Genomic DNA, 17452 nt, shown 5'->3' with positions numbered 1-17452 from the left:
GCTTGTTCCCCGTAAGAGGGGGGCAGTAATCTGCTTCCTGGTCTAAGCAATACTGCTTGGATCAAACACAAAGCAAATAGCGACAGCGACCCCCATACAACTCTCTCTCTCTCTAACCCCCGCCCTGTCTCTCACACATTTTCTCTCCTTTCTTGGTAAGAGGGGAAAGAGAAATGCTAGAATGCTAGCCTCTGCTCAACACTCCAACATATGCACCATATATGACACAGATACTCAGCTATTTAAAAACAAAAAGCTGTAAACTGTGGAGTCAGCCTCATGGGATCTTTGCTATCTTTGAACTGTGCTAATTTAGTGCTACCACTCTCCCTTCCACTCCCCCCATTCCCCCATGTCTTTGGTAGCATGTTTATTGCACCTGCTTATTACATCTGCCAGTTTAGCTAACCTGGACACAGTACCTGCTAGGTTGGCGGTATGCCTTAATCCTTCAAAACTGCATGGAAAAAACAGTTTGGGGAGGGCTGAAGTAAAGTGAATGTCTTGCATACCTCTGAGTGGGATCTTTTTGCAAAACAGATTTTGAACATATTTACAGCAGAAAAACAATGAGAATGTTCTGTACGATCAAAATGCTAAATCTACAAGCTGCTATTAGTGTTTGGGAGGTCAATAAAAATGTTCCTAATTTGTTTAAAAAAATGTAATGCCGTTTTAGCAATGTGCCTAAGGCCTCACCCACAGACGGTATTTCCACTGTAAAGCAACGCATCCAAATGGTTACAATGAGCAGTAATTAGCAACACTGCTGTGGAATTCATTCGGCAACATCGTGAGGCAAAACCACTCCTCAGTCTAATTACAGTATCAGAATACGTGGTTTTTACAGTTTCACTAAGTATTAATGACAGAAAGTTCACAATAACCTTCAAGTTACTTTTAAGCACAAACCCTAATGTCAGATTTTTCAACTCCCCCCCCCATTTTAAACTTTAGGATGAACTAAGGATAGAAAACGTTTAATGCACCTCTCGTTCTGACTGACAAGACTATTGAGATCAAATAGGGTATTGTTTACATTAAATTAATGCAACTAAAATATAAAGCACAATTAAAATCAGTTTGTTTATAATCTACAATATATTTCAGACTGTGCCAATTATTGTTTATTTTTAAATTCCATTGCTACTTTTCAAATATTACAAGTAATCATTTTGCTAATAATCTGCTAAATCTTTATGTTGCTGATCGTTCATATATACTCTTTATATTCTATATTTTAGAACAATATATTTCCAAATTTAAATATAAACATTTACCGTTGTTGAAAACAAGCTATTTGTTTTACACGCAGCATCAGTAGCAGCCTCCCCCTCCTCTCAAACAATCAGCAATTGTTAAAAAACAGAAAACCTTTCTTGTGCCCATACCTTACAGAGAAGCCTGTCCCTGCCCTGTTGTGATCTCCGCTTCGCACAGCGGTCCTGGGCCCTTTTATCCTGGGACTCTCAAGGTTACATTTACATTTCTGTTGAGTCACCAATACGCAATGTTGAATAGGTTTCTGGGTCTTTCTGGAAAAGTCTAGATGGACTGTCTTTTTCCCAGGGAGAGAGAGAGAAAAAGCACAACAAACGAGTGTGATGGACGCGCGAAGGGTGCAGATGCTGCACGGATCCAGCAGTGGGCAACACGATACCGGCCACCAGCCGCTGGACCGACCCAGCAGCGGAATCTTCAATAGACAACGCGAGCGAGCATGTTTCATTGTTCTGTGCACCCCACCTCCCCACTCCTCGCATACCTTCGCGCGTTTATGTGACTCGAAAGCACCAGAATAAAGAACTTTTCTCATTAAAACTATTGACACAAATGCACATCTTGACAACGATCATTTCTGATTCTCTTTGCACGAGTTGTTCAAAAGCATTATATTCTATACAGTTTAATGCATTGCGAGAACCAGTGGTTTTAAAATGATGTGTTTTTTTTTCCTTTGGTGTGACAGGGATGGGTTTTGTGCGCTCACATGTGTTCTTATCGGCTGTGCTGTTCTCTTTTTATCTCGTACTTTTTTTTGAACAATTTCGAAACTTTAGTTTAAATGAACGTTTAGCTACCTTTTTCATTTTTTAATAGTTCTAATCTGCACATTTGTCAATGTGAATTTTTTCCCCCTCCCAAATTCAGAGACATTTGTTAACAATTAGCACCGTCCTATTGCGGTCACCCTCCAGGCTCACAACATGGTCGCTGGTGCAAACCTCTCTGAAAATGTTTGAGTAAAACGAGCCGAGGTCACGGCTCTCCAAACGTGAAACATGTCGCCTGGGCAAAAACATTCAGCTTGTTTTTTTCAGTGAGGAAGTTTACTCAGGCTCCAGAACAAGAAGGGTTAGTAGAAGGCTTTAGTTGCAGTCTGCGTTTCCCAGACATGTTTTCATGAAGGAAACTTAGCTAAAAACAAGTAGGTATGTAAATCATGACGTGCTTTAAAAAAAAGTAATTCAAAAACGACTTTAATCTTTTAAAATATATATATGTATATAAATACAACGATACATGTTTAAATCTGTAGTTACAGACTGTTCAGGTTTTTTTGCAACAAATTGTATGCATGTATCTGTGTGTGCATATGCTCATTGCAACGTTATCCTAAACCTTTACTGTATTACAGGAAGTTCTTGTCTGGTTAACTTTTCCAAGAAAGTTGTTTCTTGACGGTGAGATGCTGCAGGCGTTTATTGCAGATAGAATATAATTACAGAACATGAAAGGTTAGTGCATTTAGAATATAATTACAGAACACGAAAGGTTAGTGCTTTTCTGTCTGCGGTTCATTTTGCTCGCAAATTTATTCACGCAGCTTTTTTTGTTGCACATTTTTCCATTTCTAAAACTCTCTTGATAAGCGATTAATGTGACAAGTGATTAATTTGGACAGCTTATCATAAAAACTGTATATATTTGTGCGTGTCTCTCTATATGTACGTTCTTATAGGAAGTGAAGTGCGGCAGTTTTAAAATTACTTTAACCCTTTCAGTGTTTGGGATCTTGAAACCATTGTTGGATTAACCTGGGTTGTTACATATTTTGTCGTCATTGTAGGTATGGGATCTCATAATATTCAGGCACAATTTCTAATTTAGCACATAGATATTGTGAAACAAATTCTTTGTGAGGCAATAGTTTTGTGCAAAATCAAGTTTGCATTTGTTAAAACATTGTGCACATATTTGTGAATAGCATTGAGGAGGGAACATTCTCCTCAAGGATTATTGTGTTGGTCAATTAAATGTGTAATTTTAACAAAATAAAAACACTTCTTTCAGAAATAATCCAAAAGCCTAATGGAATGTTAGCCTTTGTAACTAGAGGGCTAGAATTAAAGGGGAAGAAGTTTTGCTACAGCTATACAAAGCCCTGGTTAGACCATATCTAGAGTACTGTGTACAGTTCTGGGAACCACACCTTAGAAAGGATACATTGGCCTTGGAAGGAGTGCAGTGCAGATTCACCAGAATGTTACTGGATTAGATTATGAGGAGAGAATACATAAACTAGGCTTTTATTCCCTGGAATATAAAAGGTTAAGGGGTGACTTGATTGAGATTTTAGGATTTTGAAAGGAATTGATAGAGTAGATAGAGTGGAACTTTTTCCACTGGTAGTGAGTCTAGAACAAGGTGACATAACCTTAAATCAGAGCCAGGCCATTCAGGAGAGAAGTTAGAAAACACTTCTTCTCGCAAAGGGTGGTAAAAGTGTGGAGAACTCACTCCCACAAAAAGCAGTAGATGCTAGTTGAATTAATAATTTTAAATCTGAGATCATTAGATTTTTGCTAGTCAAGGGTATTAAGGGATATGGAGTCAAGGCGGGTAGATGGCGCTAGGATACAGATCAGCCATGTTCTCATTGAATGGTGGAGCAGGCTCGAGGGGCTGAATGGCCTACTCCTGTTCCTATGTTCTAAGGTGTTAATCCCAGGTGCAGTGTGATCATAGCTGAGGTGGCAATTGGGAGGATCTACAGTTGGTTGTAGAATCTTTGGACTCCAACTGGATGGGGGCAAGCAACCAGAGTTTCTAGTGCTGTCTGCATTAGTATGGTTAAAATCAGGAGCGCCTACCATTTCAAGGTCACTGCTAGAAACAGCATGTTTGTGAATTTGGGTGAGGACTCGAGCAAGCTTGTTTGTGATGCTCCCTTGGACAAATAGCCTTTATCAACACTTATCATCTAGGTTCATATATGAAGAGCTGAGCTGATAGACAACATGAAGCTGGCAGTACCCATGAAATCATTGGGATAATTCTGCAATCTCATGCTTCCAACGGGGAAGACACACTCGAGGGGAACATGAGTCGAAGTTGGGGAAGCAACGTTGTAGCTCCAATTCTCTAACCCACACTCCTGCAAGCACGGGTCCCAGCTGGAAGCTTGGGAGTGAAAAATTATCCCTCCTGTTTTAACATGAGTTGCTGTCTTCAGTAGAGGAAAGGGCAGAATGGAGGAAGGAGGAAAACATTTGGAGCAGAGAGTTTCATTTAACAATCGATTTAAACCACAGCAGTACCATCAGACATCTGGTTCAGAGCAGATTCTTCTTGGGGTTGGAAATGTAATCCGATTAAAGCTGTTTGTATCCTGGCTTTGATTCATTTCATGCGCAATGCGAATCCTTCTACTGATAATCTTGATTGGACTGTATGTGCTATGTTTAACCAACCAGTCCACTATTTTAAAGTAAGTGTAGCATCTGAATGCTGGGAATTTTATATGAATAGTAGGAAAATGAGAGAAATGTAAGACTTGAATTTTCCAAGTATGTACTGGTGGCAGGGAGCCTATGACTTTCCAATATGTACTGGTGGCAGGGAGCCCATGACTTTCCAATATGTATTGGTGGCAGGGAGCCCATGACTTTCCAGTATGTGCTGGTGGTGGGCGAGGTTCATCACTGCTCAGAAATGACACCCTTAAACTTGATGCTTTCTAACTTTGTGCAAACTATAATCACACTGTAATTCTAATTGTACTGGGAAACTAATAGACAATTCAGATCTGTTCTGTAGCCCCGTGGAATGTTATTCACTAACTTTTTTGTTGAGGGCCGCAATCCCCAGCTGTGATTTGCTCAAGAACCACTCTCTGGAATGCTGCAGTATGCTGTATCTCGGCATGATGCGGCCTGGGCCTATGCCTGTGATTTCCCAGGCAGCTCCTGATTTTAATCATGTCAATGTAGGCAGATGCAAGTAAGGTACAGGCACTTTCTCACAGGAAGGGGGGGAAAGAATCTAGGTTTCTAAGGATAAGGGGTAGACCATTTAGGACAGAGATGAGGAGGAATTTCTTCACCCAGAGAGTGGTGAACCTGTGGAATTCTCTACCACAGAAGGCAGTAGAGGCCAATACATTAAATATATTCAAGAAGGAATTGGATATATTTCTTAAGGCTAAGGGGATCAAGGGGTGTGGGGAGAAAGCAGGGACCGGGTACTGAATTTGGATGATCAGCCGTGATCGCATTGAATGGCGGAGCAGGCTCGAGGGGCCGAATGGCCTACTCCTGCTCCTATCTTCTATGTTTCAATTCTGTGTAAACATGTGAGATGATTTTATGAAATCGCACCCCTTGCGAAAGAAAGATATTACATTTATATAGCGTCTCTCATGGCCTCAAGACGTCCCAACACACTTTACAGCCAATAAAGTACTTTTGAAATATAAGCCCTGTTGTAATGCATGGAAACATAGCAGCCAAATTGTGCACATCCCACAAACAGCAATGTGATAGTGACCAGATTATCTCTGGTGTTGGTTGAGGGATAAATATTGACCAGGACACCGGGGAGAACACCCCTGCTCTTCAAATAGTGCCATGGAATCTTTTACATCCACCTGAGAGAGCAGACGGGGCCTCGGTTTAATGTCTCATCTGAAACACAGCAACTCCAACAGTGCAGCACTCCGTCAGTACTGCTAAGGCGTATCAGCCTAGATTATGTGCGCAAGTCTCTTGAGTGGGACATGAACCCACAGCTTTCTGACTTAATGGCAAGACTGCTGCCACTGAGCCAAGGTTGATACCTAAATAAATGGACAGAAAATTGTGAGGAGCATATGTCCGAGTTCCTGCTAAACATTCCTGTTGGGTGTAGCTCAGCCGACTGTCAAAATTTTACAAAATTGCACTATTTCTTATATGTGGACTATTCCTCTTTATTTGTGAAGATTTTGAAAAAAAAGTGCAGCAAAGCTATTTTCGAACAGATAAAACTGCCGCTTTATCAATGAAATTAATTCTGTAGCGTGCAATAATATCAAGAAACTTCCCCTAGGGCTGGATATTAAAGGCTGAGTACTCGGGGATAGTAGAATGTTGGCGACAAAGATCATTGGTCTACAACATCAGTATCACAGAAACTGAAAACTTATTTACCTTTAACACACGTGCCTTTTCAAGGTGGTTTGAAAAAAGCTTGCATAAGAAAGTTCTGCTGTCTCAGATTGTGAAGCATTGAGCTGAATTTGTCAGCTCATTCATTCGACCTTTCAGGACCAATTTTGGAAGGTTCTGCCAGTGGTCCGTAGCTTTGCTGGTGGGGGGCATAATTGTAGCCCCATTGGCCATGCACCACATTTTGCAACACTTAAGCCCCGCTTTGAACCCGGAGTGGGAATTGGGCAGGCAGGGGGCATGGCGAGTTCCAAACCCCCACCCCCGACCCTAGCAACATGAGGCCTAGACCATTTTAACGCCGAGGCCTAATTTGCATGACTCCCATTTGTGAAGATTGTTTTTTTCTGTAATTTCTATAAAATCTTCACCCATGTTGATCTTGCTGATTAGGCCACCATATTTAAATTTTTATTACCCCCCAATGCTTTCCTTCATTATTATTGGTTACTGCTGGCAGTTAAATTGTATTGTACAAAGTGGTGAGGGTGGGCCTACCTTTTAGGGTTCTGATCGTACTGCAGGATTCCTATCAAGAAGAATAGTTGATAAAGGGTCAGCAAATGCAAAAGCAACAACACCTGATGTGTTTGGTCTGCATCCACTTTACCCACAGTCTGCATTTAGACCCTCCACATGTGCCTGGACTTCTCGGTGGAAACTATTTCCATCTTGCAAGAGTTAAAAGATTTTGCTGCAGGATGAATTTTGGGCAATAGTTCTGAAATTCCACAGGAGTTCTCCCAGTCTCCTGGTATAACTTCAGTAGATGATTGGCAGAACCCTTCGAGAAATGACACAAGTGGTTGAAAACGGATTTTTATAAGGAGATGAAGAGTGGATGGCTCTTAGGAGACCGGGGCCAACCTCTGGTGGGTCATCCATGCTGCTGACCACACTGAGAAAGCCCCTAACAGCCTGAGCATCTGGTTGTAGTTCCTCAGCTGTCACCTCCACCTGCTAGAAAAGTGTGCCGTCTAACTTTGGTACAATGTTTGATATGGTACCTCCCAGAGGTTTGAAACTAAAGTGTGTTCCATGCTTGATGGGACCCCCCAGTAAATGTGTGAAAAATTGAGAAGTTTCATCTTGCTCCTGATACCATCAGATTTCTTCATGTGTATGAGAGACCTGGTGACTGCAGTGACTTGGTCAGTAACTTCCTTCTCTGCAGGCTTGCATCTGTGCTATTACTGGAGGGGTGGGTTTCAGCTCCAAATAGGGCCACCATCCTTGGATACACCTTCTGCAACACGACCTCCAACTCTTCAGCATCAAAGGGAGCAGCGGTGCCATATGTTTCCACTGCCATGTTTAGTTCACTTTCCTGCTACTATCACAGCTTGCCCTTTAATGACAAGCTTCAACCCTTTAAGAGCTGCTGCTGCACCAGATTTTCCATTCCCCAGCATGATGTGCTACTGGCTAAGCTCTCTGCGCAAGTTATCCGTCTGCCAGTAGCCCATTCAAATTAGGGGGAGAGACTCCCATTGGAAAATTTGTTGCTGCTGAAACAGGTAAGCCTGCTGCATGGGTCAACCCCGTTTTTTACCAGACTCTCTGTAAGAGCCATGAAAGCTTAAGAAAATACTTTAAAATAGTGGTTAAATGGCATAATACAGTTAATTTACCTGACCGACTTATTGTACTAAGAAACCCCCTATTTTCTTGCTCCAGTAGTATAGTCCGAGACACCCCCTTCATTCTTGCCACAATGGTACAGTCCCTAAGCCACACATGGTGTGCAGCCATTTTACAGTTTAAACTGCACGTGGCTGAAGGAGGCAGAAGTTGTGAGGTTTGGAGCAATACAATTTTTGACCGTGTTCGTTTATACGTGTTTGCTTTGTAATTCCGTTTGTTAAGTGTTATAGTAAACAGTTTAAAAGACAAAGCTACGTTTGGGAACGTTTTATTTCGACACGCGCCTACTCGTTGTTAAGCCCCACAGCTCAGTGGCTGCCTGTTTGGAAACTAAGAAGCGCCACTACATTAGTCAAAAACTTGCTCCCTAAGAAGGAAAGGACGGAATCGTCGGCGAACGTATACATGAATGGTCACGGAGCCAGACGACAATATAAGAAAGCGAAGGTACAGTGACTGTTACTTGCTTTGTTCATTCTATTGAGAAGCTAAATAAGAGCTGCGGGTAAAATGGCCGAGGCCTTACGGAGCCAGGAGCTTCCATCAGCCAGAAGGATTGCTGGCCAAAAGAGGGAAATAAAGCTCACCCCAAAGGCAATGGAAGAGAAGTTACATAGAAGCATAGGTGCAAGGAAGGCTAAATTAGCTCAGATAACTGGAAAAATGAAGATAATTGATCGTCTCATGGAAGATAATGCTAATATTAAGAAAGCTGAAGACATAATGTATTACGATTTCTCCAAGCTGCATGAAGAATTTAACGTACTCAATGAAGATGTATTAGCACTTCTGTCTGAAGAAGAGGGAAACGCTGATCAGCACAACTGGTTTGATCTTATATCAACCAGCATTAAGGACTATATCAAGGTCACAGAACAGTGGATGTTAACGATTCGTCAAGATGCTGATACAGCAGAGAAAGATAAAGTTGCCGATGAAGTCGGACCAGACGATAGCATTTCAGAGACTTCCGCCAGACCGAGCAAAAATCGAAAAGAAGGTAGCTCTGTTTCTGGACGCAGGTCAGTCGCTTCTACCACAAGCTCGTCGCGACGCATGAGAGCGGAGGTTGAACGGGCGGCGTTGATGGCGCGCGCAGCATCTTTAGCGGAGAAGCAAGCTCTTGAACGGGAAGAGGCCCAACTGCAGGTCCAAGAGGCCCAACTGCAGGTCCAACAGGCCCAACTGCAGGCCCAAGTGCAGGCCCAGGTGCAGGCAAAGAAAGAACAGCTGGAGATAAAAACAGCTATAGCGGTCTCAGACGCCAGGTTGAGTGCGTACAAAGATTATGAAGGCTCACGGGACGGCGGGAGCGAATACTGCCAGTCAATGTTGTCACATAGAGTTGGATCCAGGGCACCTTCAAGAGTTACAAGAGAGCCCGAAGGCAATCCCCTGGCATTACAGCGTGGAAAAGTGGCCTCTCCACTAACAGGAGCACGTGGTGCTACCCCAGACGTCAGACGGTCTAGACTAGACCCTGCTGATGACCACCAGAGGCCTGAAGACACAGGGAGAAGCCTATACCGAGTGATGCAACGTCAGAACGAAATTACAGAGATGCTTGTAAAACAACAGAATCTGTTTCGACTCCCTCAAAGAGACATACCAGTGTTCCAAGGCGACCCACTCAAGTATAAGCCCTTCATCAGATCCTTTGAACAAGCCATTGACTCCAAAACAGAGAGCAGCAGTGATAAGTTGTACTACCTGGGACAGTACACCAGTGGTAAACCACAAGACCTGGTCAGAAGCTGTGAACACATGAGACCGGACCGGGGATACATAGAAGCCAGGAAGTTGCTGCAGGAGCACTATGGTAACGAGCTGAAGATAGCCACCGCATATATTGAAAAGGCTACCAAGTGGCCACAGATCAGATCGGAGGACGGAGAGGCATTGAACGCATATGTTCTTTTCCTCATAGGATGTCGCAACACCATGGAGGATGTTGAATTCATGGAAGAGATGGACAATCCTACGACTATGAGAATCATCATCTCTAAGCTTCCTTACAGGATGAGAGAACAATGGAGAAGAACAGCCTTTGAGATAATGGAGAGACGGAAAAGTAGAGCCAGGTTTGCAGACTTAGTGAACTTCATAGACAAACAGGCTAAAATTGCTAGGGACCCATTGTTTGGAAACATCCAGGATGTCAGCCCGACCACCGATGGAAGAGTGAAAGCCAAGCCTGTTGAATCAAAGACTCTCAGGAAAGGTGGTTCCAGGGGAAGCAGCTTCGCAACTATCGTCACCCAGGCTGAGGAAGAAAGGCCCCAGAACTCATCTCCCAAAAAGAGCAGCACAGTGACGTCTGCTAATGCCTTTCAGAAGCCATGCTTATTCTGCCAGAAGAATCATACATTGGATTTCTGCAGCGACATCAAAGCACAGCCACATAAGGACAGAATCGAATTCCTGAAGTACAACGGCCTATGTTTTGGATGTCTCTCTCAGGGGCACCTGAGTAGAAACTGTAAGCAAAGAACAACATGCAGAGAGTGCACTCGGAAACATCCCAGTCTGCTGCATATCCATAAAGAAGAACAAGTCTCTAAGAAGAGTGAAGAAAACAATACCGACGAGAAGGTTGTTTCAAGTGCTCTGGTGTCGCTAGAACCAGAGACTTGTGGACTCACTGGGGCCGGTGACAGTGACTGTATTCTTGCCATCGTACCAGTAAAGATCAAGCCTAAGAGGAGCAAGAAGCTTGTGGAGACTTACGCCTTCATGGATCCAGGTAGCTCAGCAACGTTCTGCACAGAATCACTCATGCGACAGCTGAACGTTAGAGGCAGAAGAACAGAAATCCTATTACGCACCATGGGTCATGAGAAGTCAATGCAAAGTTATATCCTGTCAGACTTAGAAGTGTGTGGACTTGAAGAGAAGGACTTCATAGACCTGCCTAATGTTTTCACACAGAGGGAGATTCCTGTTAGAATAGGGAACTTAGCCCTGCAGAAGGATGTGGATAGATGGCCTTACCTAGAAAAGGTGCGTCTCCCATACATTGAAGCAGAAATTGGCCTATTAATTGGAAGCAATGCCTACAAAACTATGGAGCCATGGCAGGTGATAAACAGCAAGGATGACGGACCCTACGCCGTCAGGACAGCCCTTGGATGGGTAGTCAATGGACCGGTAAGGAGAGATGATGGCAACAAGTCGAACAAGGAGGAACGACAAAACGTCACAGTTAATCGCATCTCTATCGCAAGCATTGAAGAGCTGTTGATACAGCAGTTCAACGCAGACTTCTCAGAACGCAGCTGTGAGGAAAGGACAGAGATGTCACAAGAAGACCATCAGTTCATGGGTTTGATGACAAGGTCTACACAGTTCATTGATGGCCACTATCACATTGGTTTGCCACTGAGAAGACAGACCGCGAAGATGCCGAACAATCGCTGCATAGCAGAACAACGCGCCATCAGTCTAAAGAGAAAGCTGAACAAGAACCCCGACTTTCACGAAGACTACAAAGGCTTCATGAGAAACATCATAGCGAAAGGCTATGCTGTAAAAGTGCCCGAGGAACAGTTGAACAGAGACGATGGAAGGGTCTGGTACATTCCTCATCATGGTGTGTATCACCCAAAGAAGAAAAAGATCCGGGTAGTGTTTGACTGCGCCGCCTCATTCAGAGGAACTTCACTAAATGACCAGCTGCTTCAAGGTCCTGATCTTACTAATACCCTCATTGGCGTCTTGACTAGGTTTAGACAAGAGCTCGTTGCCATGATGGCAGACATAGAATCAATGTTCTACCAAGTCAGAATCCCTGATGAAGATGCTGATCTTCTGCGTTTCCTTTGGTGGCCAGATGGCGACGTTAGTCAAGCGATGGTGGAATGTAGAATGGCCGTACACTTGTTCGGAGCCACATCATCTCCCAGCTGTGCAAGCTACGCTCTCAGAAAAACTGCAGAAGATGGCAAAGGCAAAGCACCATCAGAGGCTGTGGAGACAATCTTCAGAAACTTTTATGTCGATGACTGTCTGAAGTCCGTGTCAACAGAAGACGATGCCATCGCACTGTCAAGAGACCTTAGAACTCTGTGTTCGAATGGAGGATTCCATCTGACTAAGTGGATAAGCAACAGCAGAGCAGTTCTAGCTTCTATCCCAGAAAAGGAAAGAGCCACTGAAGTCAAAGATCTGGACCTGAGCCACGATGTCCTTCCTATCGAGAGAGCTCTTGGTGTACAATGGTGCATTGAGTCAGACACGTTCAACTTCAGGATAATGGTGAACGAAAGACCATCCACAAGACGAGGGATTCTCTCCGTGGTCAGTTCCATCTACGACCCTCTCGGATTCCTGGCACCACTCATTCTGCCGGTGAAGCTGATGCTACGAGAGCTGTGTAGAGACAAGAGAGGATGGGATGAAGATATCCCAGAAGGTCAAGCTCAGAGATGGCACAGATGGTTGACAGATTTGCAACAACTTTCTAGCTTCAACGTCAGTAGATGCATCAAGCCCGCGAGTTTTGGAGTTACAAAGACGGCTCAACGACATCATTTCTCGGACGCCAGTGAGGACGGCTATGGCACAGCTACTTACCTCTTGCTGACAAATCAACAGGGCCAGAAACATTGTGCCTTCCTCATGGGGAAATCCAGGGTGGCTCCGCTGAAGCAGGTCAGCATCCCGAGACTGGAATTGACGGCAGCGGTTGTTGCAGTTAAAGTTGACCAGGTGATGCGGAAAGAGTTACAGCTCCCATTAGAAGAATCTGTCTTCTGGACGGATAGCACGACGGTGCTGAAGTATATAGAGAATGAGAAGATACGCTTCAAGACCTTCGTAGCAAACAGAATCTCATCCATTAGAGAAGCTACACAACCATCTCAATGGAGGTATGTAAACACCTCATTAAACCCAGCAGATCAAGCCTCACGGGGATTGAAGGCTGAAAACTTCATGAGGAGTGAAACTTGGATACAAGGCCCAAGTTATCTGCTGGAAACAGAGAGATCATGGCCAGAAAGACCAGATATGCCAAGTCAGATTGCTGAAGACGACGTCGAAGTGAAGAGATCAGTCACAGTAAATCTCATAAATACGAAAGAGAACTTTGACACAGTGAACAAGCTTGTTAACCATTTCTCAGGATGGCACCAGTTGAGGAAAGCAGTTGCATGGTTTCTAAGGTTGAAAGAGTTGCTGCTACACCTGAGCGGTAAGAGAAAAGAGTACCGAGCCACTATCAGTCAGTCTGAAAGTAACCCTGATAAGCAGAGAATGCTTCTACAGCAGTATATGCATCAGCACAAGACCACATTGGGCAAGAATTCATTGACCGTGGAGGATTTGGCCAAGGCTGAGAAGGAGATAGTTCGCTTCAGTCAAAGACAAAGATACCCAGAAGAAATCGAAGCTCTACAGCGAAATACTCCAATCAAGAAAGGTAGTCATATCTACAAGCTGGACCCTACACTGCAAGATGGAGTACTGAGGGTGGGAGGGAGACTAAACAAATCTGCTATGCCAGAGGAGGCCAAGCATCCTGCTATCCTTTCTAAGGACCTCTGGGTTGCTACTCTCATTCTTCAGCATATACACCAGAGTATTGGACACAGTGGGAGGAATCACGTGCTTGCGAAGCTAAGACAAAGATACTGGATTCCAGGAGCTAATTCCGCAATAAGAAAAATACTCTCTGAATGCATTGTTTGCAGACGGTTACACGCTAGAGCTGGGGAGCAGAAAATGGCAGACCTGCCTGAAGACCGTTTGTTACCAGACAAGCCCCCATTTACAAACGTAGGGGTGGACTATTTCGGGCCTTTCGAGGTAAAGCGAGGACGGAGCCTTGTCAAGAGATATAGTGTGCTTTTCACTTGTTTGACCATCAGAGCAGTTCATATTGAGGTGGCACACACGCTTGACACTGATTCCTGTATTAACGCCTTGCGGCGCTTTGTCTGTAGAAGAGGACAGGTGTCCATTATGCGTTCTGATAATGGCACTAATTTCGTCGGAGCGGAGAGAGAACTACGGGAAGCTATTGAAGGTTGGAATCAGCTTAAAATACAGGAAGCCATGATGCAAACAGGAATTAAGTGGATCTTCAATCCTCCGGCTGCATCCCACCACGGAGGTGTCTGGGAAAGACAGATACGCACCGTAAGAAAACTACTCAGTTCTGTACTGAAGCAGCAAGCGCTTGACGACGAGGGACTCCAAACCGTTCTGTGCGTGGTCGAAGCCATCATTAATGACCGACCGATAACTAAGACATCAGATGATCCCAATGACCTCGAAGCCCTGACTCCGAACCACCTGTTGTTGTTGAAAACACAGCCAGCCATGCCCCCGGGAGTCTTCAAAAAAGGAAGATCTGTATGCCCGTCGGAAGTGGAGGCAAGTTCAGTATATGTCAGGCCTTTTCTGGACCAGATGGACAAGAAAATACTTACCTCTGCTACAGGAGCGTCAAAAATGGTCCAAAATAAAGAGGAACTTCATTGTCGGAGACATTGTCTTAATCGTGGACGATTCAGCCCCTAGAAATTCTTGGTTGATGGGAAAAATAATTAAGACCATGCCAGACTCCAGAGGCGTCGTTCGTCGCGTTCGTTTGCAAACCAAGACCAGTACCCTGGAAAGACCGATCACAAAGCTCTGCCTGCTACAAGAAGCAGCGTGAAAGGTTCCTGAACGAAAAAAGTGGACACTTATATTGTAAATATGTTGAACTCATTAGTTTATGACTCTTAATGTTTGAGTAATTGATATGTTTCATGTGCCTAGTCAATTAGGGGCCGGAATGTAAGAGCCATGAAAGCTTAAGAAAATACTTTAAAATAGTGGTTAAATGGCATAATACAGTTAATTTACCTGACCGACTTATTGTACTAAGAAACCCCCTATTTTCTTGCTCCAGCAGTATAGTCCGAGACACCCCCTTCATTCTTGCCACAATGGTACAGTCCCTAAGCCACACATGGTGTGCAGCCATTTTACAGTTTAAACTGCACGTGGCTGAAGGAGGCAGAAGTTGTGAGGTTTGGAGCAATACAGTTTTTGACCGTGTTCGTTTATACGTGTTTGCTTTGTAATTCCGTTTGTTAAGTGTTATAGTAAACAGTTTAAAAGACAAAGCTACGTTTGGGAACGTTTTATTTCGACACGCGTCTACTCGTTGTTAAGCCCCACAGCTCAGTGGCTGCCTGTTTGGAAACTAAGAAGCGCCACTACACTCTCAAAATCAGGTGTCAGTTTTCTGAGAATTATTCATTATTAAGAAAAATATAAATTGTGGTCTAATGGATAATTTCTTGTTAATTTCAAGCTCTGTCTCTGAGGAGCTGCTGTACATAATTTGGTCTAAATGGGTTCTTTGATATCAATAAACAACATTCAGTTGTAAAGGCCCTACTCTTGGCCTCTTCAGTAACTGCAGGTACGTTTTAATTTCTTTAAAAATGGGAAAAAATGATTAGAGAAGTAAATCCTCTAATTGCTGTGTCCCTGGCCTCTAAACTTTTTCAAGGACAGGTGCTGCAATCCCCGTACATTGTGAAACTGGGGAAATGGGTTTTGACAACAATTTTTCGTGCTGACTTAGCTGGGGCTGCTGAGCCTGCTGTAGCCTAGTGCATAATAGAGAATGCTTTAGTTGTATTTCATAATTATTTTATATTCTCCTAAGTCATGTGCCAGAAATTTCCCCAGGCCTGGCATGCGATCAGCCAGCCATCAGTACACTGAGAGGGAGGAAGCATACCGACTTTCCAGTCAGTGGACGTGTGGCCCATCTGAGGGTCTAGACTCCGCTCCTGGCCTGATTGGTTTGCTTGCAATAGGTGCTTTGGAATCCTCATGCTGGGGCTGCTGATTTTGCTGCTAACAGCCAGCGGCTACCACTCTTCCTGCCCCAGTCCACCGCTCTGGCAGGTGTCCAACATGTGCCCGTAGTAACGCGACACATGCTGGCTATTTTTAAATAAGTGGACCTCCCCTGAATCTGGAAAGTGGGTGCAGTGACATCTGCAGTGACACAAACCATAATAATAGTGTCAGCTGTGGCTCAGTTGGTAGCACACTCGCCTCTGAGTCAGAAGGTTGTGGGTTGAGTGTCAGCCTAGCACAGTAAAGCTAGGCTGACACTCTAGTGCAGTGCTGAGGGAGTGCTGCACTGTCGGAAGTGCCGCTTTCCGATGAGACGTTAAACCGAGGCCCTGTCTGCTCTCCCAGGTGGACGTAAAATATCCCATGGCACTATTTTGAAGAAGAGCAGGGGAGTTATCCCCTGTGTCCTGGCCAATATTTATCCCTCAACCAACATAACAAAAACAGATTATCTGGTCATTATCACATTGCTGTTTGTGGGAGCTTGCTGTGTGCAAATTGGCTGCTGTGTTTCCCACATTACAACAGTGACTCCACTTCAAAAAGTACTTCATTAGCTGTAAAGTGTTTTGAGACGTCTGGTGGTCATGAAAGGCGTTATATAAATGCAAATCTTTCTTTCTTTTAGTGGTACATCTCCCATGAACGCTCTGATTGGTGCTAGAGGCCTCGGTACATCTCCCATGAACGCTCTGATTGGTGCTAGAGGCCTTGGTACATCTCCCATGAACGCTCTGATTGGTGCTAGAGGCCTTGGTACATCTTCCATGAACGCTCTGATTGGTGCTAGAGGCCTTGGTACATCTCCCACGAACGCTCTGATTGGTGCTAGAGGCCTTGGTACATCTCCCATGAACGCCCTGATTGGTGCTAGAGGCCTCGGTACATCTCCCATGAATGCTCTGATTGGTGCTAGAGGCCTTGGTACATCTCCCTGAATGCTCTGATTGGTGCTAGAGGCCTTGGTACATCTCCCATGAATGCTCTGATTGGTGCTAGAGGCCATGGTACATCTCCCATGAACGCTCTGATTGGTGCTAGAGGCCTTGGTACATCTCCCATGAACGCTCTGATTGGTGCTAGAGGCCTTGGTACATCTCCCGTGAACGCTCTGATTGGTGCTAGAGGCCTTGGTACATCTCCCATGAACGCTCTGACGGTGCTAGAGGTCTTGGGGTCAAAACTCCAACAAGCATTTTTTGCCAATTTCAACTCACTTGAATGGTTCTGGGCAACCTTGCGCTAAGGATTTCAGAGCCGATTCCATACCCACAGTGTGGAGTGGCATTGCAGGGACCTTATTGCTGGACACTGCCTATGATTTTCCATGCAACAATTTTAACGGCTGGAACTTTGCAGGACAATGAAGGAAAAGCAAGGCTATTCTAAGGAAATGGCCACTCTGTGATCATGCCTTGTTTTAATGACCATCTGTGGGATTTATTGGAAGGCTTCAGCTGGGAGAGTCTGCTGCACCACCCTTTCTTCCTGCCCTGGCTGTCCAACAGCTAGTT

The 17452-nt window shown here is 44.4% G+C and overlaps 2 protein-coding genes across 7 annotated transcripts in view; one reads left to right on the top strand and one right to left on the bottom strand.

Moving 5' to 3' along the window:
- clu (clusterin) overlaps window positions 1-1591 on the bottom strand; it is a 41597-nt gene extending 40006 nt beyond the window's left edge. Inside the window, exon 1 of one of the 2 annotated variants that reach the window (XM_085997399.1) lies at window positions 1392-1591. The gene's annotated coding sequence lies outside the window, so the exon portion shown is untranslated. Of the gene's footprint in view, window positions 1-1280; window positions 1357-1391 lie in introns of those variants that run through there. The other variant, XM_085997400.1, reaches the window with a different exon arrangement.
- A 101-nt stretch (window positions 1592-1692) lies between these two features.
- scara3 (scavenger receptor class A, member 3) overlaps window positions 1693-17452 on the top strand; it is a 98136-nt gene continuing 82376 nt past the window's right edge. The window contains exons 1-2 of one of the 5 annotated variants that reach the window (XM_085997395.1): window positions 1693-2355; window positions 2639-2738. In XM_085997395.1, coding sequence (XP_085853521.1) covers window positions 2732-2738 — 7 coding nt within the window. In that variant the 5' untranslated portion in view covers window positions 1693-2355; window positions 2639-2731. Of the gene's footprint in view, window positions 2433-2638; window positions 2739-17452 lie in introns of all 5 variants that reach the window. The other 4 variants (XM_085997396.1, XM_085997394.1, XM_085997397.1 and 1 more) reach the window with 4 other exon arrangements.

The sequence above is a fragment of the Somniosus microcephalus genome, chromosome 9, assembly GCF_052327205.1.
Source record: "Somniosus microcephalus isolate GS21.2 chromosome 9, FLI_Smic_1.0, whole genome shotgun sequence".
NCBI lineage: Eukaryota > Metazoa > Chordata > Chondrichthyes > Squaliformes > Somniosidae > Somniosus > Somniosus microcephalus.
The sequence above is the reverse complement of the archived record's forward strand: the minus strand, read 5'-3'. Positions and strand labels throughout refer to the sequence as shown.